Source organism: Bactrocera oleae, chromosome 2 (assembly GCF_042242935.1).
Source record: "Bactrocera oleae isolate idBacOlea1 chromosome 2, idBacOlea1, whole genome shotgun sequence".
NCBI classification, from domain to species: Eukaryota; Metazoa; Arthropoda; class Insecta; order Diptera; family Tephritidae; genus Bactrocera; species Bactrocera oleae.
The window spans coordinates 67696692-67724273 of record NC_091536.1 but is presented as its reverse complement, the minus strand read 5'-3'; the positions used below and the strand labels follow the sequence as shown (position 1 = coordinate 67724273).

The window sequence follows — 27582 nt, the reverse complement described above, 5'->3', positions numbered from 1 at the left end:
TGTGCATAAATTTCTTTTATATTATAATTTTGAATATTGAATCGATAATTGAAAACCATAGAAAAGACGTTGGAGATGAATGACTTTGCGATGCGCATATGTGATGGCGTAAGTGTGTGTGCGTCTGTGTACGCGGATGGAATGCATAAAATGTAAAGTCGCAAAAAATTGTTTTGTAATAAACTTCAATTTATGTGTATGAGTTGAGCATTTGATAAATGTTGGGCCGAACTTATTTCCATTTGTTGCTTCCATATGATATACAACATATGGGGGGTCTTACAATTTCTTTATCGCCTTTGTAATGGCTGCACCCCTTTTGCTAAAAAATTCTAATCGTTTCTATGAACAACTCTTGAACAGATTGCTAATAACACAACTTGATATTGCACAATTTGTCATAACTTAAGTTGGGAAGTACTCAGATAAAGATTCCTTTATATTCACCTAACTCGTTTTGTATGGAAAATAATTTGTAAAAAATTAATATATTTGAAAAAATTGATTTTTTTCAATACACGCCCAACAAGATTGCAAAACTAAAATATTACTTTAGTTAACCAAATATAGTAGACTAAGAAATTTTTCTCTTAAGTCATATTGGGTATTCTGCTCTAGAAATTAAATTATTTTTCTTTTCATTGTTCGGTAGTTTAGATATCCAAAAATAGCTCCCTAAAATAGTTTTTCGAAATTCAAATTATTTCCAATATTATAGCTGATTTAGTGACGGGGCAACTTGACCGGTTTGAGCATATGACGAAACTTTAAACACATTTTTTTCAAAACCAATTGTTTCGATATCTCAGCATTTGAGATTTTGTATGAATATTTTTTAAGTATATTAAGACATGAAAGTTTCCGGAAATTGTTGGCAAACAATTTAGGCTGTCTACGACGGATGTTTTCACGTAACCGCTTAAATAATACTCTTTATTGACCGTCTGTCCCGTTGGAACGAATTCATGATGAATCAAACCGCGAATATCATGATATCGAAAAAAAAACAATTGCCGGAAACTTTCTGGTTTCATGGTACAACATGTTGCTACAGAGTATAATGAACGATTTTAAGACCAAAAACTTATTCAATACAATCGATCAACCACCGTTTTCACCGGATTTGGCCCCATGTAACTTTTTGTTGTTTCCACAACTCAAGTTGCTCGTTTTGACTCGATTGAGGCCGTAAAAGAAAATTCGCAGAGGGAACTGAATGCGATCCCGGACAGCGGCTACAAGGCATGTTTCGATGATTGGAAAAAGAGATGCCACCTCTGTATCGCTTCAGAAGGAGCATATTTTAAAGGCGACAATATAAATATTGATAAAGATTAAAAAATTTTCGTTTTATTTACAATTTCCGGAAACTTTCTGGTCTTACTATACCTAAATTTAATTGAAACTTAGATTAGTATGATTTCATTTAAAACTGACTCTTATATGTTTATTGTTTTCCTTTCAGACTAATAAGAAATTTACAACAAACAAAAAGCAAAATGCAAATGTCACAATTCAAATAACAACAACAAACAGAATTGTGAGTCGCTCTTTAGTTGGGAAGTTGTTTTTTTTTTTATAAAACAAAGAAAAACTGATACTCTTTCTACTTTACGAACTCGTTTGTGGGTGGCAAAATACATACCAAAGAACTTCCCAGAAGTTTCTATAGCTACAATTGGGCTTTGGTTTCGATATAATTACCCGTACTGTTTATTAGTCACCAGTTACGATAACTTCAAAGTAAACTTTCATCATAAACCTTATTCAATAATTTTTAAGCGGTATTTATGTCACTTTTTTACTGATCGAAAATAATTTTACTTTGTGTGCAAAGCTCACTGACACACGTCTCAAGCAATGAACTTCGGACAAATCATACTATGCAAATCGCCAATACCTTTAGTGGTGATTCAAGATTTCCAAAAGAATGTTTTCACACTTCTTCAAAGTTTTTTACGATACTAAGAGCGCCCCATATTAAGAGCATCGGTCGTCATTGGCTTTTGTAAATTTTCGTTCTTTTTGGAAGATTTTGTACTTCTCAAAAGCCTTTTTCACTTACATGGATAGTTTAGATGCTCGAATTTTGAACTTATTTTGCAATTGATAAAAATAATAGATGTTTTTACTATTCATTGTTTTATCATTTGTTTATTTATATTTGAAGAGTACACAAAATGAACTCAAAGAACAATTATTGAAGTAGAGGGGAACAAAAACTCCGTCACGATTTCTAAAAAATAAAACAATGACGGTTTCTTGCTTACTACTAATGTCATTATAGTATGAACAAATATTGTTGCCAAATTTCAAGTACAAGGTATGTTCAAGGGAAAAGGTGAATTTTGATTTTTCACGGGGTAACCGGACACACATGTTTATCATGTGCTTGCATTAGGAACTAATTTCGATTAGTAGTTTGTTTTTGGCAACAGAAAAGGTTAGTCACGTTTTGGTGTGCTCTTCGATTTTTGACTTTTGTGAGAAATGGATCAAAGAATATATATTAAATTTTGCGTTCAAAATGGAATAAAGTGCTTCAAAGCACTTGAAATGATGACTGTGGCATTCGGTGAGTCCACTTTGTCTCAAAAAAGTGTTTATAAGTGGTACAAGCGCTTTACAGAATCCCGATAAGATGTTGATGACGACGAGCTTCCTGGAGGTGCGATCAATTCAACAAGCGAAGAAAACATCGAAACACTAAAAGAAAAATGTTTAGGGAATTAGGGAACTTGCAGAGGATGTTGGCATATCAATCGGCTCATGCCATTCAATTTCTCGAATGTTCTGGGCATGAAACGTGTGGCAGCGAAGTTTCTTCCAAAATTGCTAAATTTTGAGTAAAAGCAATGTCGCAGAAGTAAAAAACAAAACCGTAAGCCTCAAAGGCCTGATGGCCATACAGTAAAGCGCATTTCAGAAGTGTTTCGAGTATTGAAAAAAGCGTTGGCACAAGTGTATAATATCCGAGGGGGATTACTCTGAAGGGAACAAAATAGATATGGATGAATAAACAAGTACTTTTCCAAAAAATTTAAAATTCACCTTTTCCTTTGAACACACCTCGTTAATTGACTAGTTTAGTCCTTGACAGGACACTAAAACGGCTGTATTTTGGAAATAATTTCAATTTTGAGAAAGTAATTTCAAGGAAATATTTTTGAATATCTAAACTATCGAAATATGAAAAGAAAAAAAATGTTTTTTTTTGTTTCAATTTTTAAGATTATAATACTTCCTTAAAAAGCACTGTCGACATTTTAAATACTTTGGGAAGGCTAATTCAATTTTTTTTTGTATATCTTCTATTTTGTTATTTTGTCTACCTTTTATTTTTATTGCTAACCCTTTCTGGTCTCATGACTAAACCAAACATGCTTTATAGTTGAAACCGTGTCAAGTCTATCAACAGCAAATAATTTAGTACGTAAAGTTTAAAGCTGCCACTATACTTTTTGGATATTTATTTATTTTTTATTTTCGTATTATCATTATCTGAAATTAAACAACAGAACTAACCAACTTTTTTTACAGCGATCATGTCTACTAAACCCATAATTTTGGCTGCATTTAAAAGAAATGCGTGCAGCTGCGTGTGAATGACAGGCACATTTCATTGATTTAGGCCGGATGTGGCACGGCACTTTCGTGACTGACTGTGTTTAGCCGAAAAACAAGCATGCAATTGATTTCGATCTTAAATTATACGGATTTCTAAACTTATGGGCATTCAAAGCTTACAAGTATGAACATAATATAAATTGAAAAATAGCTACTCATAACGGCACGAACAAGTTGCATTTTTCAAAAGTCGTTATTACATTTCGAAGGCATTTATTTCGAATTTCTTCCATTCAAACTTGATTTATGCTGTAATCGTAATAGCTTAATAGTGGCACATTCATTACAACAATTATAAAATTTATTAATTTTTTTTTTACACTTTTCTTCACATAAAATTTTATGGTGTTGCCAGACAGCTAATCAATGCGGCTAAAAATCGTAAAATATTTACTTAAAAACATAAAATTAGTGCAATCGCCTGCGACATTTTATTATGTTAAATTGAGAAAGTGTCGCAGAAAGCGCGCTACTGCAGTAGCTGGCAAATAAATTCAAATTAGTTGATACAAATAAAATTATCAAAGGCACATGGCTTATCTTATGCCATGCAACTATGCGCTGAAACAGAAGCTCCGAAATATGCAAACGACTGCTTTGTAAGCGTAGTTTATGTCAAGTCAGAGTAGAAATCAAAGGAAACCGTACAAACAGAGCAACACAGCCATACCGGCCGACAGACAGAAAAGTTGTTGGACTACGATTTTTTCTTAAAGCATGGCGCTGTTGTTGCTAATGTTGGTGGCATACGAAAAATTGCTTTTTTCCTGAAATATGGAATGAATAAAGTAATGCCAAGAAAGGCCGGTCTCTCGGCTCTTGGCTCTTCAGTGGTCGGCGCATAAGCGTGCCGAGTGTTGCGCAAGCGCGTGTAAGCGAGCCACCGTTACGGTCTCAGTTCGTGTCGGCGTGTTATGGTGCAAATTTCCATTGCGATTTAATGCATTTGCAGTGATTTTCCTTACTCTTTTTAATTTATTCAATTTTTTTTATATTTTTTTTGCTGTTGCTTTATGTTGCTGCAACATGCAATTTTCGTCGTTTAAAGCACATTTCTATTGCTTACATAGTGCATCCGCCTCTTTCTCACTCCCTCAGTGCTTCTCTCAGCAGCTTGTTTTTGGTCACTTTAATATTTTCAGTGTTTTTTACGTTAGTTTATGACTTGATGGCGCTGCAACCATTTTAAATACGCATTAAAATTTTTATTGTTGTTGTAATAACAACTTATACATGTTGCCCTTTCAATGTCGTTGCCACAGCGCATTTTCTATTTGTTCTATTTTTTTAACCCAAGTGCCTGCACAGCGTGTATTTATATTTCTAAGCAGCATTTCCTTGGCTCTGCTTTTTATTAATGCCACAGTGAATAATTGCTCCCATTTCAATTATACATTTTATGCAAATCAATGGCAATGTTAGAAATTGTTCTGAAAATCTAGTAAATTCCACACTTGTTCAAAATTAATTTAATTGCCGTACCCTATGACAATCATTCGCCAGAGTCGGCGTTGTTGCAGCTGCAAGCTGTGCTTGTCGTGAGCTAATGGCTGAGGTCTAATGGACCGGTGTGCATTGTCGCATGGTGCACTCTTTATACATAGTTTATATATATTCATACATTTGTATGTATGTACTATACTTATAGTTTTTTACCGAAGTCGTGTGGGTGTGCTGCCCCCATATGTAGTGAGGCATGCGTGGGTTCCCTACCAGCTGCATAATTGCTGACTTTTTTATATTTTCTTCAACAAATATTGCCTCCTTCAATATGAAAAATATGATACTAGCTGCATGTTGTCGATTCTTATCGGCTGTGAGTGCGCGGAAATAGATTTCTTTTGTGTCAGTTGCTTGATCTACGAGGCAATAACAAGTTAGACTGGGAGCAAACGCATTAAAAAATAATTTAAAACAAAAAAAAATTTGATTTATAAAACGAAATGTCTGGATATTTTTTAAAAACAATTAAAGGTGGAAATAACACAAAGTCAAAATTTTATGTGCAAAAATAATAGACAATTTAGCAAAGTCTTTAAACATAATAGTTGTTAATTATTGTATTGTTGTTATCTACTCATTATAAAGACCGATTATAACTATCTTTCAACTTTTCGCTAGCATTTTTTTAGTTTAATTAGACTTTTGTTTCAGTATTAGGCGTTAGCTCGGCGATTACTTCTGTTTCATGGTTAAATTTTTTTCCAGCGAACATTATATTGATTTACGAATTTCGAATTACATTTATTTAAGTACATAGACCTTAAACTTTATTTTTATTGATTTCTTTTCCAATATTAAAAAGTAATTACTTTTCTTGGATAGACTATCATTGAAACTTTGAAAAATCTTAACCTTATGGAAAAACGAAGATGCAAATTACTACATAGTTTTATACGTAGGACATCCCAAAATAAATTTTTTGTTTGCCTAAAAGGTTTCAGGGCATGTAAAAAAAATTCAAATCGATTGTATGACATCACGTTTAACTAACGATAATATTGATTATACAAGTTACCGGCAAGTGTCGGACCTCACATCATTATCCAGCTGAGCAGTGTAATCAGATCTAATTACAGGAGTTACTTTTTAGGCTTCACAAAGAACGGAACATAATAAGTCCAAGTGCGAACTCCCAATCTTGGGGATCGGTCATTATAACCTAACCTAACCCATCGGGCAATTATCTGCACTGATAAACCTTACGTTGACTCTGAACAGCAGACGAGAAAACCTTTCGAGCTCATCGAGTTTGTGCAGCTCCACATGTGGTTAAACGGTAGCACTACTAATTCGATGAAAGTCATGTTATTTTTGTGCTTTTAAGGCGTAACATTCTATAAATACACAGTGATTGGGGTCCGAAATTGGAACTTTTCCGATTATCGACAGAGATAGCAAGAGGGTATAAATTTGCTGATCGGATAATGATCCAGATTGGGGTAATCTGGGTGAATTTTACAAAAAAAAAAAAAAAACACAAAACAGCAGAGTATTTTGTCTCAGCATGCAATCTCAAAAAACAACAAATAGCGTTAAATATGCAAATAAATTTCAACTTTTTTGGTATTTGAATTGTTATTGACCTTGCGGCTGCACCCATTTTCTAGTTTTGTATTTTTATTGGTTTCACATGCACCCTGTGCAGTCGCTTTGATCATTCGTGCGCTGACAGCATTTGCATATTTTGCACGTAGCTATACATACATGTGTACATGTGTATGTATATAACTGTACGTATTTACATATGTACACAGGCAGGTGCAATTTAAATTGTAATTACAAAGTTAAAAGTATCCGCAAATGCGGCAAGTACGATAATTTTTCAAGGTCACATTAGAGAAAATGTAATTACGGCATCATAAATGTACCTTCATATATAATATAAGTATTTACCTTTATATACAATATATACAAACATGTGTATGTATGTAAAGTCGGCAGTCATTGAGGAACAGCATCGCTGGTTGGTAGGCAAGCCGACATAGAGCTGAGACTCGGCTCTTTGTATGTATGTGTGTTTGTGTTTGTGACTGCTGAAAGCGTTGAATGATTGGTGACGGAACGACCGACCGACCGACCGATTGACACGTGATGTCAGGCGCAAAAACAAACAAACGAAACTGTCTATTTAGCAGTGCGCAGATCAAACGGCAAACGAAACTGTCACTCGGTCAATCCATCAGTTGGGCGCTTGGCAAGCAGAAAACGCTGGGTAAAAACCCACAAGCATACGTCCATATATGTAAAATAATGTGTTTGCAATTCCTACTTGAGCTCTCAACCAACCCACCCCACTTCATTAGCTAGTTGATTGGTTAGTTGGTTCGACAGTAATTCAATTTGCCGACTGTCATTTGTTCGCTCCGTCAATGCTCGTCAATTAAGTGTCGCTGTGCATGCAACGGCGGCAAAATGCAGCGAAATGTCTAAACTCTGGCGTCGATTTGCATAATCCATCACAAGCAATTGCAAGTAATAAGTGGCAGCGAGTATTTATTGCCTATGCCCAGGAAATAAGTGAAAAACTTATAAATATTTAAAAGAAAAAAAATAATTGCCTTTCCCCCTTCCACTCTAATAAGCAATTGTGTGTTTTTGTTTTTGTTTAGCCCATAGGAAAGAAATTTAGGAAATTGATGTGGGAAACTTGGCAATCATGACAGCCTCCACAGATTCTCTAGCATTGCCGTGATTGGCGCATTTAAAAAATCTCTTCCTTTAAATTTTCAACAACAAAAAAAAAAAAAAAATTTAATAATAATCGTAAAAATAAAATTAAAATTAAACGCTCACCCAAGTGCTGTGAAAGCGCTCATGCAAAACAGGCAAGCAAATGAAGTTGAGCGCGTCAAGCCACTAAAATTAGGGTTCACTGCACGAGCGTGTTTGGCCGAAAGCTAAATGCGCTTTTATACTTTTTATACCCACGCAACACTATGCACAGAGTTAATAATTTTGCTCACGTAACGGTTATTTGTAACAGCATGAAATCTTTGTTATATATTACAAGGGGTTGAAAAGTTCATAGAAAACCAATTTTTTGTTATTAAAATTCGACATTTTTATGCGTTGTATTTGCTATCGAGAGTGATACATCGAATATAGCGACCCGGTTTTCGCAGCTATCTTTTAATAAAAGAAATATTTGGTATAAACCTTTATCTGGGCGATTACCATTTCATTTTCGCTAAAGTAATATTCAGTGAGCATTCTCTTGGAATATGAAGTCATGAAATAATCGTTAGAATTTCAGATTCAGAGAATGCGGTGAATGCAGAAGCGATTCATAGTCTAATTGATGTATTTTTGTCGCATTTTCTATGATTTTGACACTTCAAAGTTTTTAAGAGCTTACACATTTATAAATATTCATAAACGATGCGTTTAACACGTTCCTTTGATACTTATCTCTAAGAATATTCAGACATCTCAATCAATTAGATTTTACGCCCATCCACACAAGTATTCTGTTCCGGATATGTATGGGTAGCTTCACCTGGTGCAGAGCATAATACATTCCCTTGTATAATTTTTTTTTTTTTTGTTTTCAAAATACTTCATAATCTGCATAGTGACGTGCTCTTGTACAAACCCAGAGAATATCTTAGTGGTTATGAAATTAAGGGGATATATCCACTTGCAAGAGGAAATTACGCCTTTTTGGTGGATTTTTTTGGAAGAGGCATTTTATTTAACAAATAAATAAAAATATAAAAAATGCAGTTTTACAGCATTGCATGTACTTTAATAATCAGCGATTAATTTTGAAAAATGAAAAAGAGGTTTTTGGCGGTGAGCAACATTTTTCTGGTAAAAATGATCCAAAAACCAAGCAAAAGTTTATGATTATAATGAATGAATACAGATAATGAGCGAAGGACTAGTAAAAATTTGGATTTTTCACAAAATGATGGCTTTCCAAAAAGTTTCTCTACACTTCAGAGTAGCTTAAAAATCAAATTTTTTATTGTCAAAATTTTATTCTTTTAGTAATTAACTGGCAAATATTTATATCAAAGGTTAATCATTTGCTTCATGTTCAGCAACAACATGCACCATCTAAGTATATTCGATGCCAATTCCCACAAAGATCAAACAAGTTTGTTTGTAAGAGTAATCTAGGGTATGTTATTTCTGTTATATAATATGCTGAAAAACTCATCAGCTGGAGGCAGTCTAAAAATGTTTGCATCCTCTAGTTGTCGAGTATATCTACCAAACCGTTTTTCGAACTTCAAAATAATAATAATTATAATCGAATTTTGTAGTTATAAAATAGGGAAAAGCGAATTCCTTTTTTATGAACGACGTGTATATTATACGAGACAATTCTTCCCTTTGAAATACAGTAACACACCGCTAAAGTAGGAATAGATTTACCATTTGTTGTTGGATTTTGTTCTAGATTTTTATATCAACGTCTTGTTAAATTTCAGTGAAATGCGGGGCATAACCACCGCTTCAAAGAAGAAGGATTTATTTCTTACTAGCTTTTACCCGCGGCTTCGCTCGCATCGAATCCATATTTGTGTTATTTCTCTGATTTACGTTTTTTATACATTTATGTTTTCTTTCATTTTTAATTTTTTCGACGAACAATCATTTCTGTCAAACTTTTTTTTTCAATTTCAAAATTTTCAAATTTATTTTCCAAACATATATAATCTTCCAAAATAATTTTTTTAATAATCCGTAAAAAATTTATAAATTTTGTAATAAAAAGTATCCTATGTTCATTCTGACACCTCTAAGAGTATATGTACAAAATTTCATGATGATCTGTTAAGTAGTTTTTGCGTGAAAGCTTAACAAACAAACGGACTTTCGCATTTATAATATTAGTATAGATTAACAACATACAAAGTTCTATATTCGCACAATGTAATCGGCACCGCACGAGTTTAGTCTTTCTTACTTGCTTGTTTGTTTTTCTTTTGCAAAGCACCCAGTCAATCTACTACGCCGGCGTTGCATTCGACTTATCTTCATTTTAATTTTAGCGATTTTCTTATAAGATTTTTCTGACCCAACACCGAAAAATATGCCACAGCATTTTATATTATTTTCAAGCAAAACGATAAAACAAAAAACAGTGTATCCGAAGCATAAAAGTCGGTGCAAAGAAGTTAATAACCAAACCGGCTGTCGGCTAGTAGCCACTGGTCGCTCAAAGTTCGCATCGCTGTCGTTTATTATCATAACGGTACTTAAGTGCAGACACTCGGCCGACAATCAGTTAGCGTTCATGGCGGCATTTAGACCAGGGCCAGCATGCAAAAGCAGCACAGAAGAACAACTGCAATACAAGTAACGAAGACACCGCCTGCACTCCACATTTTGCGGCTGCGCATTTTTCGCGCCTCCACAACAACTTGTTTCGCTGCGTGGAAAAAGAATTTACTTTATTTATTTATTCACTGTTATTCTGTTTGCAATTCGTTATTTGTTTCGGCTCACGATCTCGTTGCATTTTAATTAAATGCGATTATTATTTGTATTGGTTTTGGATTCAAAGCGTGACGCGTGAAGCGTTGTCGTTGTCGCGTTCTCAATTGCTCTTGCATGCCAGACTTTGGTGCACGCTGGTTGTTTGTAGTTGTCATTAACTTCTTTGTATATTTATTGGCAAACAGTTGAAGTTTTTTTTTTTTGTTTTGTTAAAATTGCTCTTTGCTTTGGGCAACTTACTAAGCTGTGCTGTGAACTTAGTTTTTTTTTTAATTAAAAACCTGTTTCTGACCCTAAATTTTTACAAAATTAAATTTTCAGTTTAAGAGGTTTGTTGAACTCGATACAAATTAACGATATTCGCACAGCCTAAGCTCTCTTTATTTGACCCCAATGTTAAACTTCCATTAAACTTCTAAGGTTTGGAAGCCGAAAGTCGTTGCAGAGAGACTAATATGAATAAATGCTGTTTACGATAGTCTAATACAAGTCACTAATATGTCCTCCTTAAGGCGCACACCTAGTGTGACTGCGTAGAAAAAAGAATCTACAGCTACGTTATGGACCTTTCAATATTCGATTTTCGATCAGATCAAAAAACTGGTAGCTCATTGTATGGAGAAATATATACAGAACATGCAACAAAATTTGATAGTATTCGTTCCATTTGTCTGCGAGTAATCACTGCAGTACATTTGAAAAATACTCTTTCGAGCAAAACGCGTTGAAAGACAAAATCCGATTGATTGCCTATATTTACTACTGACGGCTACATTTTAAAATACTTTAACTACAAAAATAATTTAAATTTTTTAATAAGTTAAATTTGTAGGCATACAAGTCTTGTAAACTTTCGATGAATAAAACATTTGACTTTTGAAATTTCACACTAGGTGTGCCTCGTAAAACAATTTGTCTCATTTTCAAATCGTTATTGCTTTAAGGATTAATTATATCGACTTGCAAACGCGCTTTTGAGTGATTTTGTTTTTAAGAGGAAGTGTATTTAATAAATAAATAAAAAACTTTGCATTTACCGAATTTAATGTACTTTATACTTCATTTTTAAAAAAATTAGATACCATTGTTCCCGTAGCCGTTCTCCAAGAGGACCTCCGAAAAAGTGTCTGGCAGTCAGCAGACTTTTCTGCTTAAAATCATAACAAAGCCCAAAAAATATTATTACAATAGACAACATAAATACAGATAATGATCGAAGCACTAGTCAAAGTTTTGATTTTGAAAAAATGGCGGCTTCCCAAAAAAGTATGTTTGTGTGAAAAAATTTACATTGCATAACAAATATATCTAAACAAGTCGTGTGAATGAAGTATTGATTCCCTAGTTTGCTTGCTTGGGGTTAGAGTATAATACTGATCTATAAGAGCGTGGCCGTGGTGTAGTGATTAGAGGTTCAACCACCAATATGAAGCGCCTGGGTATTTTCTAATAGTAGTCACCCTTTGCCAAAGGTAGCGTATTTTTGCGATGAAAGAGTTTGTCTCAACATTCATCAATGATTCCGAGACACACCAGTAATTGCAAGAAAATTCAGTCCAACATCATGCGGAGTTGTAAGCGCCATTTAAGATCCGTATAGCAGCTGAGGTTGTGCTGCTATAAGCTTCTTCGTACAAGAATTCGTGGCGGTCACAAAATATATTTTGTGTCGCCGTTAAGACCCATATCTTTTCTAAAGTGTGTCTACTCTAACATCTCATCTGAAACTGTTCGCCTTCCCAAATTTGCTAAAAATGTTTCAAAGTTTGAGAGCGATCGTGGTTGTTTCAAGTTACTAAATAATGCTTCCCGAAAACAAGAGTGGAAAGCGAATAGTTCGGCGACTGTATGTTCCAACTATCCTATACTCAGGCGATGTCAGATTCTTACACATTTCCAAGCCTTAAAACATTGCTTCTATTCAACATTTTGTAATAGATTTTTTGTCTGTGTTTTTCGATATGGTTACATCCGTTTAGCTTTACGGGTTTCCCTATGATGAGTCTTGACGCTAGAGCAAATCATATTTCTAGTCCGGTCGAGTTAATATGTTTCAGTAATTTGCCGGAAGTCTATTTGTCTTAGCCAAGTTTTCTGTGACTTACTGCAATCACACCTTTTCTAATCATTTTAAAATCTCTATTTCCATTCTGTGATGAAATCACCACTGAAAGCCACATTTCAAGCACACTTTTGTATGTTCGTATCTCAGGATCAGTATAAGTTTTGTGCCCCACGATATTTACACATTTTATTTGTAATGTAATCTCAACAAATTTTCCATTTAACAAATCCAAATGGTAGATACATTATCGAACACACTGGAGGCATATCACGAGAGTGATTATGTGTGTGTGTGTGTATGTGCTTCCTGTGATTTTAGTTTTTGTGCCCACAGCAGTTCCAAAATGTATTCAAAGTCGCCAGCAAGCGGCCAACAGGTGGCTATTGCACCCGAACTTTAAAAGTTATCACACATGCTGAGCTGGTAAGTTGCGCATGCGCACAGCGATTATCGCAGCTGGTTAACGGTTTAGCTGTGTTTAGTTGGCAGCACTTGTTGGCAAATATACGAGATTAATGCAAAGTGGCACGATTTCAAATTTTCCGTAAATAAAAATTACAAATGTATTTTTTCGCGCTTTTTTTTACCACCAAATTACAGCAACAATAATAACTATACTAGCAAAAGTCATATGTATCCCCTCAGCAAACATTAGTGTGCTTGTGTGTATGTGTGTGTGCGCTTTTAGTGTGGTTTTTGACAAGTTGTTGGCATGAATTATTTATTTATTTATCCGCGCCAGCCACAGTGCAGCAGCAACAACAACAACAATACTTCGTGCTGATAGCTACTTATTACTGCGCAGCAGCGAATCGGGTGCTACTCCACGCGTTTAATCTGCCTCTGGCTCCGGCTCTGGCACTGCATGCCTCATTCGTGCAACTGCGCATTCGCGCTAAATTCAATTAGTTGGCGTGGGTTTTCGACAAATTTGCAAAAGCGCGCAAAAAAGCATAAATTGAAGCACATATAATATTTAAACATACGTATGCATATGTAACTATACATACATACATATTTGTTAATTGTGATGCGCATGACTGTAAATGATCGTGGTGCAGAAATTTGTATTTACTGTATTTAGTTTTTTTTTTAGAGGAAGTACATATTTAGCGTTTATGTTAAATCCCCGTAATGTATTTTCAGAAACTTTTAGTGATGACTTTTTGCAAAGCGCATATTATTTATCAGCGAAAAATTTCTTAACCGAATAAGCCGATAAGACACGTTTAGAAACTTCGATTTAGTAGAATTCCAGCCATGAATCACATAAGGCTTTATATTCAAAAGAGTATGGAAGGGGCTTGAGATTAATTCGCAAACCACGTACCTAATTATTGTATATATCGCCATGGCGAATTTCTCTGAAAAAAGTTTACGTAATTTATGGTCTCACTCACTACTGGTTTTAAAAAGACGGCAGTCCATATCACACTGCAAATCAAATTATATGGTTTTTGACTCCTCTTCACTGACCTTTTTAAGAAGAAAAGTTTACTTTAGCAACCTTCGAACACTTGGCGATCTCAAGGAGTTATGTGGGTTTCGGTTATGGTTTATCCTAAATCAAAAAACATATTCTATTAGTAGTACATGGATAAATCTCGTTATTGCACGAAAGAAACAAAAAATAAAAATCTGAATTTTTGGCAGACTGAACTTTGGCTTTGGCTCGAAAAAATTAGTTGTGATAAAAACTTCATTCAGTGACAAGATAATGTTATTCAAAAGATGTGTGCAAAATTTGAACAAAATCGCTTCTCGAGCAATCGTGTCCATCTACTAAAAAAATTCAGTTTTGAGATAAACGCGTTTAAAGTTTAAAAATGAAATAACATGCAACCTGATGGGCGGTACTTCGGGAGGATCTATCTCTTAGAATTTCAATTGGATCGATATGAAATTTCAGGTAATATTCTCCTATTATTGTACTATATAATAGTAATTATTGTATTATTTAATAAAATCGATTTTTTGATCATTTCAAAACCCACCTAAACCCTCAAGTCAAACCAAAAATAGTCCAAATAAATTGAAGTTCCAAAGTTATTCAAAGTTTACATACGGACTACTAAATAAATCGCTTATTTCAACAGTTAGTCTAAGCTACGTTCATATAGTACATATAGCTCTTTAAGGGGGGAGTAGGGGGGAGGTTTTTTGTGAATTTTCTGTGACAACTCAGTAAAAAGCTCTTTATTAAAACCGATGCTGCGTTAAAGTATGACATCCGAAGAATGTTATGCAAAACTTTTACGAAGAAATATTAAAAAATACGGCAATTGCAATTGTATCATCTGAAATCAAAAAAGCAAGGTTCAGTCTTTCCTTTATTTTTTTTTGGAAAACTTTGAAAGAAAGAATCGGCTAATTTGTTATTGTAAAGTAAACTTATTAACAAGTTTGAAGTTAACTCTCCGGCGTTAACTCGTAAGTTTCATAAAGAAATAGCGTTCAAAATTTCAAAAGGATCAATGCAATATTTTTGAAGGTGTGCCCCCGTTTGAGAACGTGAGTTGTGGTGAAAAACGCTTCAAAAGCTTGAAATGTAATGTAAAACGTTCATAAGACAGGTATAAAAACACTCAGAACTTCGTCACTTTTGTGCCAATCGATTTGAAATTTAGACACGTCAAGTTTCTTGAGATATTATGCATTCATTTAAGACAAGACTGCCTTGGAGCGCGGTCACAACGCAGTCGCCGGAAACTGCAAAGCCGGTGAACGTGCTTGCTAATCGCAATTCCATCCGATGTGAAGCGAGTGGGTCTGCCAAAGCTGTATGGAGGCAGGCGAGGTGAAATCCTCATGTAATTTTTTCCTAAATTCTCGGCATTTGCCAAATGTAGTCGTCGTAGACACAGCTTTCGGGAACCTAGCGAAGTGCGATAGTAGCGAGGTTAATCGCCTTAATAAATTTGTTGTGAGCTTAAAACGCTTCGTCAATCTATGAGGATCTGGTGATCCACTTTTTGGAGTTTTTGGGTAACACAAAGACGAATGTCTGTCCAATTGAAATCCATTGATTTTGGATCAACCTGACTATACTAGAATATACTCCAAAAATTTGAAGTTCATCCGGCAAAAATTAAAGTTTTGACTAGTTCTTCGATCATTATATTGTAAAAATAAGTTTATTCATCATTAAATCATCTATTGTAGTAAAAAAAATTATTGGTTTTTGGATTTGAGATAATTTTGCGCATTCAAATTTCCTCACCGCCAGGATTATTAAAGTAAATTAAATTCGATAAATATATAAATTTTTTGTTTACTTATTTATAAATTAAAATGCCTTTTCAAAAAATTTCACAAAAAACGCGTTTTTTTTACCCGCAACTGTATATAAACCCTTAAGCACAAATTTCACTTCATACTAATTATAACACATTTGCTATCAATAACCGCTAAACAATCAAAAGTCGGCACGCAAATAAATAAATAGACACACTCTCAAGCAATTATTCGCACCAAGCAAACGTCCAACCTGCCATCACTGCCACCGATACCCTATCATTAAAAGTGACTATCTGCCAAGCGTCCAGCTGACCACGAGCAATGCAGCAACTCTCAACTATGTGTGTATGTATGGATGGATTGATGGAACGTCGGCTTCACTGAGACACCAACAACACCACCGCCTGCCGTCGTCAGCGCCTTCGGTTATTTGTCCAAACACATCGGTGTAACGATCGATGATGAACGCTGCGACGGGTCATTTACAGCCGCAGCTGGTTCATACGTCAATCTCAATTACATATCCGCGTGTGGTGGATAATTTTCCAGCTTATTAGCGAATAAACAAGTTAATTCCAATAATACACGTACGCGTCAAGAAACGCAAAAGACCAAACGACAGACGGGATTGAATGGTTGATGGTTAGGCTGCTTGCCGGAAGGGCTACTCGCTCGTCTGCCTATTGAACACATGAAGTATTGGTTATCACGGCAGAACAATCGATAAGCGAGCGCTGGCAAGTTGAATGACAGAAGAAGACACTTATAAGAACAGGAATGAGAATGGCAGTAAAAAGCAACGGCAAGCAACGCATGCGCAGCATTTGTGTTAAACGTACACACATACACACACGAGTACTCTATTGCAAATTAATTGAAAATGTGGCAATTGTTTATGTGTGCGATGATGCAGGTTGGGGGCTCATTGGTACATGTGTAGCATTGGAGCCTGTGGATGATCGCTAACTGCTGCGTGGCAACATTTAATGATTCTCGTTGCACGCAATGTTCATATGTCTGTATGTATTTATGTACCTATGCATATACAAATGTAATGCATGTGAGCCCTTTGCTTGGCAGCTTAACTTTACGACGCTGTTACGCCGCTTTGGTCCGTTTATTGCTCTGTCAACGCCACGCTACGTGGGACTATTTTGCAACGGTCTGAAATGCGCCTATATTTACACTTATTATTATTGCTAGAGCGCATGCGCTTTTACCAGCCACGCCAAATAGTCAAATAGCAAGCAGCTGGCTTTCTGACTGACTTCGTTGATTTTGGCTGACCGCTCGGTCCACTGTCTTGGCAAGCCTCCGCTCTTTACTTGGCAAGAGCATGTGACATTTGTTTTTACTGCCATCGGCGTCTTTGATGTTTTTGTTTATTCTCATTCTCTCCCGTCACCTTCGCCTTCATATTTATTTGGTTTGGTTTTTTTTGCGTTTCTGCAAAATATTTACTCGCGCACAGAGTTTTGAAATGTAAGCCGCTGTGGAATATTAACTAAACTTTCCCAGCTGTCGCGGTCGGCAGTCGAAATTCCTTTACTTCAATACTCAGAATACACTTGTAGCAACAACAAATTGTTGACCGCTTCTTGGTAAAGACGTTGCTATATTACTTGCCATGTGTATTTATCACAAATGTACAGATATGTACGTATATTAGGTTGGAGCGAATTTTTTTTTTTTTGGCTTAAACTCTTCACATTTATATAAAAATTACCGAACGGACGGTTTTTTGACTAAAATGTATTTTAACGCTTAAGAACACCTTTTTACGAAATAAAAATTTTAAATTGAAATTCAATTTAAATGTGACCTCTAGATGTTAAAAAAAATGTTTTTTTTGGCCAAAAATTTTCTTTTTTTCTAAATCTACAGATTTTACCCCCAGGCTAAGCTAAAAAGAAAAAACTTAAAATTTTTTCGCTCCACCCTAATGTATATATACGAGTATATGTGGCGCGGTTCTTATAATTCACTTTTAGTTTTGCCTCCGACTACTTTAATATGCATACATTCTTGGGCAGCTACATAAATATGCTTTTATCACAATAGCGTGTCACTTTTGCTGGATTACTCCGGGTTCCACTGTCGCAAACTGATAAGCTTATGAGCTTAAATTGTTTGAACACACATAGACACTTATAAATCTATAAGCCCAAACGACAAGTGCTTTTGCATATACAATATATATGTATGTACAGGTGTGTTGAAAAGTTTCTGCGCTCGAATTGAAAAAATACTGTTTTTGGTACGAAATATATATTTTCAATATAATCTCTCTTAATACAAATACACCTAATTTAAATATGCTACAATAATTTTATGCCATCCCTATAATGACTTTCCGGAAGCTTTGCAAAATACCCGTCTACGGCTGGAATGGCTTCTTCATTCGACGAAAAACGACGCTTTCTACAAAGGAATTGTTTCAGGTTTCTGAAGAGGTAGTAGTCGCTGGGCCGCAAATATGGCGAATACGGTGGAACGCCATTGTTAAAACACCTTTGTGAGCAGGTGCAATGTCTTGATGAAATACGATATATTTTGTGCTGCAAACCAGGTCTTTCTCACGAATTTTTTTTATCCAGCTGATCCAAAAGGCTGCAGTAATATTCAGAGTTGATTGTTTTACATTTCTGCAAATAATCTATCAACAAAATTTCATTTGCAACCCAAAAAAACTGATGATATGGCATAACCTTCTTTGCTGATCATTGTGACTTCACCAGCTTTGGAGCAGAAGAACTAGCTTCAGTCCACCGTAAACGTTCTTGTTTCGATTTAGGATCATGGTGGCAGATCCAAGTCTCTCCAAGAAATCAGTTTATTCTGCTAAAAACGCTCCAAGTTATGCTGATAAATTTGTTTTCGATCTAGTTTTTGTTGAATTGTTAACGTGTGTGGCACTAACTTTTCAAACAGCATGTATATGTAATTCTCAATGTAAAATATGAAGTACTCACTTTCGAGCTTAGTCAAACTTGGATCTTCACTAACAATATTATGAACTTGCTCAATGATTTCAGGTGGGGTTGCGGTTTTTGGTCGTCCCTCGCGTAGATCGTCTTCAAGCCTAGTACGACCACGTTTAACTTCGCCAGCGCAAAATTCAATGCTTTGTTTTGAAAGTGAGGACTCCTTACAATCTTCTAATAATTGTTCATAAATTTCCTTTGCATTTAAACCTTTCAAAACCAAGAATCTAATCACTGCGCGATATTCAATTTTTTCCATATTAAAAAACAACAAAAAGACTTTGACACGTCAACTTCAAATAGCTTGTCAACAAAGAATTAATTGACAGAATGACTTGTAACTTTGGATGAGTTCTCACAACAGATGTACCAACTTCAGACAAAGAAAGCGTGTGGTGCTAGTTCTTGGTGAGAGCAGAAACTCGTCAACCAACCTGTACATACGAGTATATACAGTGCTTTGCGACGAAATAGGTAAACAATTATTTTTATTACATTTATGGCAACAATTTAACTTTTCGAATTTGAAGTTGTTCCTAAAACTGTAGGGCGCTACTAGTTCTAATCGTCTTCCGAACGACTGAAGCATTCGTGTAAGAATATTTTTCATAGCCAACTTAGAATTGGATGTCTAGAGCGAACACATTTACAGAAAATATTTTCTATTTTTTCACTTGAGATTTGTATTCACGAGTCACCAAAATTCTGTCAAGATGATTCCCACCAAACAGTTAGCAAAACGTTCTTGACCGTCAATGCTAAACTTGACCACCGTTTGCACCGGCGCACCGCAATTCGACCAGACCGTCATCATTTGACATTGTCATAAGTGACCAACTTTTCATTCCCCATAACCATCCGCTTTAGAATCCATTTTGTGGCTCCCGTTAGATCGTGTGACATCAGTACCCCGAGCCTCTATTTGTATCCAGCCTTATTTACTTCGTTATAACGGTCCGACTCGATAATGATCCATTCCATTATTTTATCGATATTTTCGAACGATTGGCCTTCAAGAGGTGGTGCATCTTTAACATGAGATTTATCGGAATGGATCGACGCATCCAAAATTACGCCTAATTGGCTGATATTCACAATTTCAGTCAGCCAGGTCGCTTTATAGAATAAAAATTTTAAAATATGATATATTTTTCCATTTCTGGTGTCCATCTTTGACACATGCTAATACAATACTGAGCAATAATAAGCAATATTAATAACGAAAACTAGCGATTGGGAAAATAATGGATTTAGATCAAAAGGGAACCGCATCTCATAAATACGAACATTTTAATACATTCTGACCAACCGATCGTTTGGGAGTCATGCCCACTTTTTCAAAAGAGCTCCCGTAAAATCTCTCCTTCGTACTAAAGTACCTTAAATATTTACCTTCCATTTATCTTAAAATCTCGTCAAAGCTCAATTTCTTCAGCATTTTCTGGAGGTAAATATACATATTGACAGTGCTCTTTGTTTCATACTTTATTTTTTCTTTATAATATTTAATTTTAATATTAATTTAAAACCTACATAATGTTCATTTCCATTATATTTACACCACTGTATACGTATTTCCATTTTCAGGTAATTATAAGTGATAGATACCCCTAAGCGTTAAAAGAAAGCCAACCTATGCACGCTCATACATGCTTCAACATTCAAAATCGAATTTAAGTACATAATTGTCATTTCACTGATTTAAATATTGTAATTATGACAAATTGCCCAACTGATAATGACAATGATAATTAGCAATTCTTAATTGGCTTTAGCGATCAAACTCGATTTTAATAATAAATTATTTACTCTGAATTGTATATTCACGGATAAATTTGAGTATTTAGGGACAAAAAGAAAGTTTGTTGGCCAAAAAGGAAATAAAATAATTTACTATTGTTTTTTATACGCACGTAACAAGTTACACAGTAACACTAAAATTAAATGGTTATTATTTAATTAACGAAACTAATATGATGCTTGTCTTTCCTTGCAGGTTGTCCTCCCACAACGAGTTCACATTGTTTGCGCTGCAACAGCGAGGGTTGCATCAAATGTCCCGCCTATCTGATGACCGACACACGTCAGTGTGTGGAGCTATGTCCTTCCGGTTACATCGACCAATGGTCGGCACATACCGAATTTATGGGACGCGTCTGCGTTTCCACCGGTTATTCGGGTCCGCTCATGGCCGCTATTGCAGGACTAATCGGGGGATTTGTGGTTTGTCTCACGCTATTAGCTGTCGCGATGATGTTGATGCGACGTCGACGTAGACGTAAATCGATCAAACAGAAACTGATCAACGAGAATATTATGGATCGTTCCGATTTTCTGCGACAACTCAACGAAATGCGTCCGAATGCAGAATATTTCCTAGCGATGCTCAACGATACGCGACGTCAAATACGCAAGCTGTATTTGTCGGGCGAGGTGGGCGCAGCTAATTCCTATCGACCGATAGTACGCGATCTTGCCAAAATACTGATACTGCTGAATCGTCCAATCGAATTGATACCGGCGGCGCCGCACGACTGGAATCGTTTGTACACATGGTCCGAACAAGCATTAGAGCGTTACAAGCCGCAAGTAGGTCATTTGATTGATTTCTTTCAGCCCTCCGGTGGCGGTCGTGGCAGCAGCAGTGTTGGCATTAGCGATGACTTCGATGCAACGTTCTTCCCACAGAAGAATAACGTCTATAGACAGAGTATGTTGGCGGGCTCGGGTCAACAAAAGTTGCACATGTTCGGCTCGCTCATCAGCTTGCATGAATTTGAGGAGCCACGCCCGTCCGATCCCTTCGGCAGCAGTTTCAACACGCTCAAGAGTGGCAATCTGATATCGGATCTCAATGCGAGTTCGTTATGGCTGGAAGACGAATTCTACAAATTGGGCTTTCGACCGCAGGACGAAATCACGACTGAGTTATAATGTCTGCTGTGTGTTTTGTTTGTTTCGTTTCTCATATGCTATTGTGTTAGTTTTGTTTTAATTATTTTAAATGGATTAGCGTATATACTTTAATTTATATTATAAAATATAATTTTAATTGAAAAGTATTATTTTTTTTGTAAAAACGATTATATGCTTAAAATCTACAGAATACATTGTGTACATGCTAAGTATACACATACACTTTTTAACCACAAATATTTACAAACAATTTTTACAAATCACTAAATGTTCAGTCGACGTCACAAATACATATTTATACCAGTATGCAATCATGTAAAACGCACAAAGTTATTGCACAAGCATGGAGCTATTGTCTGTTTTATAGAGTAGTTTGTCAAAAAATAATTAAAATTAATAACGGTAAAGTTATAATTAAAAGAAAGCACCAACGAACAAATAAAATATAAAAATCGCCGCCCAGTTACCGCCAAGCAGCGACTGTGCACACACATACTTTGCTTCCACGAGCTGGAAAGCTGAGAAAAACATTCCTAGTTTATAGTAAATGTTTGCGAATAGTGATAGATTTATGTGTACATAATACAATAATATAAACTGAGTTGCCTTATTTTACGTATAAGTTGAAAAATGTGAAAATATAAAAATGAACTAGTCAATAAAAAAAAATATAAAAAAAAACACGAAAATAAAAACATAATCAACTTAAACTTAAGTTTTGTTAAGCTGAATTTAAAATATATTTAAATAAATTAATTTGAAAAAAAAAATTATAAAAACAAATCCTTTATGATTTTTGACTAAATATTTGCGAAAGCGACAGCACGCTTTTGGTTGCGAAGAAAAACAAAAGGTAAATAAAAAACGTTAACTTCGGCTCTACCGAAGCTATAATACCCTTCACCGGTGCACTTCGGTGTATATGCTATAGTGGCCTGGTACCGAAGATTCCAACAAATGATCAGCTTCTTGAGGAGAAAAGCAAATGTGCAAAATTTCAGATCTATATTTCAAAAACTGAGGGACTAGTTCACGTATATACAGACAGACGGACGGGCAGACAGATATAATGACTCAATCGACTCAACTCGTCACGCTGATCATATACATACATATATTTATATACTTTGTAGGGTCTCTGACTTTTTCTACTGGGTGTTATAATACCCTGTTTAGGGTAAAAAAAAAAGAAAATATTAAAAAATAAAAATCACAAATAAAATAACGTTTGCTTTTTATAAGTTAAATAATGTGCTGAAATTATATTTTTCATTTGTTGTTTTAACGCCATATGTTGTGGTATATCAATAATGTAAATAAAAAAATATTTTGTCGCAGTAAAAACGTAAATGAGAAATCAAAACGCAATTCATTAATTAATTATCCTCTTCATCTTCATCCTCATATTCGAGGTACGGCTCTATTTCTAATGTGCAAACCGGTTCTGTTTTCACTTTAAATTCGGCATATGCGCCATGTTGTCCATGTCACCCATCGTCTGTCAATTGTTTTAAGTGATCTTGCAATGATTCATGTTTCAAAAACATCGACTCGTCTAAAAAGGTTTTCTCACTGACCAATTGTGCCAGTTCACCGGCATCATAGCCAATCAACAGCTTCAAATCACAATCAAACTTATAAGCGAACCGTTTGCCCGACACTTTCGATATCATATCACCATCGTAGTAATAGCGCAAGGCACGTGATAACTTTTCATAATTCATTGCCGGTTTATTCTTCTTAATACCCCACAGACGTGCCACGCACTCCGGATCGATGAGCTTGAATTCGCCATCGGTGCCAACCCATTGTATGATGTTGCGATGTTCACGATCAGTTAAAATTTCGAGCAGAAATTGCCACAGTTGTACTTGCCCATTGTTGCCGGAGCCAACACCATAGTTATTGCCGATACCACTATTACCGCCGGTGTTGTTGTTGTTGTTTAGTACGGTGTGTGTTGGTGAACCATCCGTAGGTACTATCGGTGCTGTAAGCATATTATTATGATTATTAGTAGAAAATATTAATAAATATTTATTTTACTTGCATTTCTTACAGTAGGTTTTTGTGGCGCTTACGCTTGTTTTGCGCATTATTTTTAATTCTTTTGTTGGCGCCGTTATTACACCACTAGCAGTGGTACTTGGTTTCGTACCAGTCGTACCGGTAGTGCCACGATCTTCAGCCACTTTATGTACAACGGAGACAAATTTGCATTCTTTAAGCAATTGCAAATGTGTCCAGAACACATTACCCGGATCTTTGGGTAACTTTCGACGAAACTCTTCATGTGTTAGTGAACAAAGCTCTTTTCCCGTCATGGTCCAATCATTCAAGCTAACGCCACTCTGAAATATTTATGAAATACGGTTAATAAAAATCATTAAACTTAAATAAGGCTTAAGGATACTTTCTTTTACTTAGTATAGTTGTAAATGTAATAATTTTTTTTTTTTGTGATGAAAATGTGGATGATGTGAAAAAGATGTGGGTTTGATTCCAAACTCTTATTCGGCAAAAGTATATGCTTCCATTGGAGCTTACACTTTTCTTATAAGTGCGATCCACTCCTCCTATGGGGGCTGCGCGCCTTAATGTTGAGCTTCAGGTCGCCTCCAAACGGCTGATACTTTATATGAAAAGCTTCATAATGCCGGAAAAACACATGGAGATTTGACCGCAATAAGAAAAAGATGGTTTTTTAGCGTTACTTGAATAACTTTGAAGGGATTGAGGTTCTTATTCTGTCAAGGATTGTGGCACAGTAGCGCTTTTTAAATTCTTTTTATAGGTATATTTGTTTTATATCGGCATCAACAAAAGAATGCAAAAAAAACACACAATCACTGCACTAAGCACTTGCTTTTCGTGTAAAAATAAGATAAAGCAGTGTTTAAGGGAAAAACTGCTAAACACAGTAATATTTACTGACAGCCGGTAAAATTCAAAGCGGTGTATTATGGGAAAACGTTAATCATTTTCAAAATCACAAATAACAAGTCAAAATTGTTGCTTTTAAATTCAGAAGCACTTGTATAAATGAGCTTTTTAAATTAACTGTATACCAATAAATCGCTTCTGATTATTTTGATCGATTTCCCACATTAACTATTGTTATTCTATTCAAGTATTTTATTTTTTCCACTCACCAATTCAAATTGCCTTACAGCCCATTGAAACCAGTGTTTCACCTGTACAGTTGTCCACTCATTAGGATCTTCTGGTATTTTAAGACGAATTTGCTCTTTCTTAAATTTATTGTCTAAAACCCAGTTCAGGCAAGGTTTTTCTTCGGAGTCCTCGTTCTTATCACCATTTTTGTTGTTTGCTTCTTCAGCGGCTAAAGCAGCTGCAATTGAAACATATTTAGGGTAAGTAATACAAAAAAAAAATTGTAATTGCAATTTTTTACCCAACGCCGCCTCCGTTGGCTTTAGCACATCAACAATGTTTATGTGCTGCTCTGCGGTTTGTATTTGTACATTTATTTGTACCAATCCTTCACCTTTCACGCATTGGTCAACAAGATTTTTATGAGGTTCCAGCTGTCATACATAACACAAAGAAAATTTCACAATTATAACAGAATTGAAAAAAAAATTAATATCGCACAGACTAACCTCTTGTGTATCTTGAAGAAAGAATTTGTAACCTTTCAAATTCATGCCAATCTTCTTTTCAGCCAGCTTTCTGCAATTAGTAGAGCAACAAAATTGATGAAGTATTAAATTTTTGTATAATTTTGTACTGCGGCAGGAAGTGCAGAGTTCCGCCTCCTACTCACTGCAATGTCCGCAATGGCTCGCGTATGTCCATATGCAGAATAATAACATCATCGGGCTCATTTTCATCTACTTCTTGATCGTCCAGATATAAATTGTGTTGAAAAATTTCATTCGTCATTATGCTATCTGTTAATTGTAAAAGTTTATCGTTATTTGCCGAAAATAGTAATTATTCCTCTTATTGTTTTTGCATATGCTCACCCAAATCTGTGTTATCCAGTCTGTACTCTTCGGTTAAATGCGACAAATCATCTGTTTCCATTCTACACCCCTCAATGCTGTTAAATACTTTGTCGTCTTTAAAACTTTAATGTTTTCACTCTTTATTTATTTATTTTCATTTTTATTGAAGAAAGACGGAGGAATAGCAAACAATTGGTGCAGTTTTTTTATTAGTGCTGAAATGTCAAAACGGGTCAGTGTCAAATAACGGAGTTAAACGCTGCACACCAGGGTTGCATTTCGAAGTTACTTTCTAAAAGACTATAAATGAAACTATTATTACACACGCTTTTTTTTTTACAAACTGTATATTAATTATTATATGTAATTTAGGTATAATTAAATTTTTATTAACTGCAGTATACCATAAATATCAGGTTATTCATGATATTAGTAATATTTATGTGGGCATACATTTTTATTGACCAAGCAAGCCTTTGTTACGTAATGCGTTCATAAATGAATGTAATGCTTCCGCGACATAAGGGCCGTTCATTCAGTCCTGAATGATTATTTCTCATTCTTCGGTGTTTAATAAAAAAATTGATAATATATATTTAGTGCACTAAATTGTTTAAATTACAATTATTATTAAATACTGTTTAATTTTTGTCAAAGAAAAATATTAAATTAAATTATTTACCATCATGGACAAAGATTTTAAAACTTAATTATTTCAGCTAATTGACATCTGTGGACCCTTATTTCCCCGTACTTTCGTACTTTAAATATATATATGTCAGTTATCAGCTAAATATGTATACATATATAAAAAATATAATATAGGTACAATAAATTAAAAATGTTATATTTGGCGATTATTTTGTTTCGGAATTGTTGTTGTAATACTTACTATATACTTTCTTGTTAAATGTCATTAACAACGATATATGCTGTGACTCTTCTCTTTCGATGGTTAAAGCCAAAAATTGTTTAACGAGTGTCAATGTAGTCGAACGTGGGTTTTTAATAAGGCACAACCAGGTGTCCCAAGAACAACTACCATGGATGATACGTGACAATAGATCCTAGATGGAATATTGGGTATGATAACGCAGTCGGTATGAGGGGTGCCGCGATTGGTACAAGCAAAGTGCTGAGAGTACTTCACAGCAGTATTTAATGCTGTTTAAGGGCAATCCGAAGGAATTTCTACACCGTTTCATGACTGTGGATTCACTATTACACATCCAGAAAACAATAAACATTCGAAACAGTGGACTTCACTTGGCGAATCTGCGTTGAAGAAAGCGAAGACTATCCGATATGGGATGCACTACGTGTGATTTATATCGACTTCCTGAAAAGAGCGCAGCAATAACAGAACTCTATACTGATTTCGTATAACTCGACGTAGTACCTTCATATACATATATATGTATGTATATAATATATTGGCATAGGATGACAGAAAAAATGTTCAGGCCAATATCTTAAGAATTGAGCGAAGCAAGGCTAAATCCACTCAGCTTGTCATGCTGATCATTTATATACATATGTATTTATTAGAGCTCTTGGTATTCGATTAACCGGAAAAGGCATTATTCGAATAATAATATTCGGTTAGCACTATCCGGATAGTCGTAAGTTGTCCACTATTTTATTAACTGCTCATTTTCGACTATTCGGTTAACCGTTCGTTGTCGACTATTCGAAGCGTTCAAAAAAAAAAAGTTAAACGACTATTCGAATAGTATTATACGGTTAATATTCGTACGAATGTTTACAAACCGGATATTCGATTAATCGGTTTTCGGGTTATTCGAAAAATTTTAAGAGTCCTAGTATATAT

At 35.2% G+C, this 27582-nt stretch overlaps 2 protein-coding genes across 3 annotated transcripts in view; one reads left to right on the top strand and one right to left on the bottom strand.

Annotated features, from left to right (window-relative positions):
- Positions 1–22290, top strand: part of T48 (FU domain-containing protein T48) — an 86900-nt gene extending 64610 nt beyond the window's left edge. The window contains exon 3 of the mRNA XM_036368376.2: positions 20861–22290. Coding sequence (XP_036224269.2) covers positions 20861–21798 — 938 coding nt within the window. The 3' untranslated portion in view covers positions 21799–22290. The remainder of the gene's footprint in view (positions 1–20860) is intronic.
- A 717-nt stretch (positions 22291–23007) lies between these two features.
- Ets97D (DNA-binding protein Ets97D) lies at positions 23008–25982 on the bottom strand. 2 transcript variants are annotated; one of them, XM_036368372.2, is made up of 7 exons: positions 25770–25982; positions 25568–25694; positions 25404–25473; positions 25196–25328; positions 24933–25132; positions 23831–24131; positions 23008–23770 (listed from the first exon to the last, which is right to left on the bottom strand). In XM_036368372.2, exons 1-7 carry the CDS (start codon positions 25828–25830, stop codon positions 23268–23270), a joined length of 1395 nt encoding a protein of 464 aa, XP_036224265.1. In that variant the 5' UTR covers positions 25831–25982; the 3' UTR covers positions 23008–23267. The 2 variants fall into 2 exon arrangements, with proteins under 2 accessions (XP_036224265.1, XP_036224268.1); XM_036368375.2 differs by having other exon boundaries at positions 23840–24131.
- Between the last annotated feature and the right edge of the window lie 1600 nt (positions 25983–27582).

Excerpts from the sequence above, each read along its gene's own strand:
- Ets97D (XM_036368372.2), bottom strand. The coding sequence starts at position 25,830 with ATGGAAACAGATGATTTGTCGCATTTAACCGAAGAGTACAGACTGGAT. Across the intron at positions 25,133-25,195 it reads GCCAACGGAGGCGGCGTTGG|CTGCTTTAGCCGCTGAAGAA; the intron begins GTAAAAAATTGC and ends TTTCAATTGCAG. Across the intron at positions 24,132-24,932 it reads CTGTAAGGCAATTTGAATTG|AGTGGCGTTAGCTTGAATGA; the intron begins GTGAGTGGAAAA and ends TAAATATTTCAG.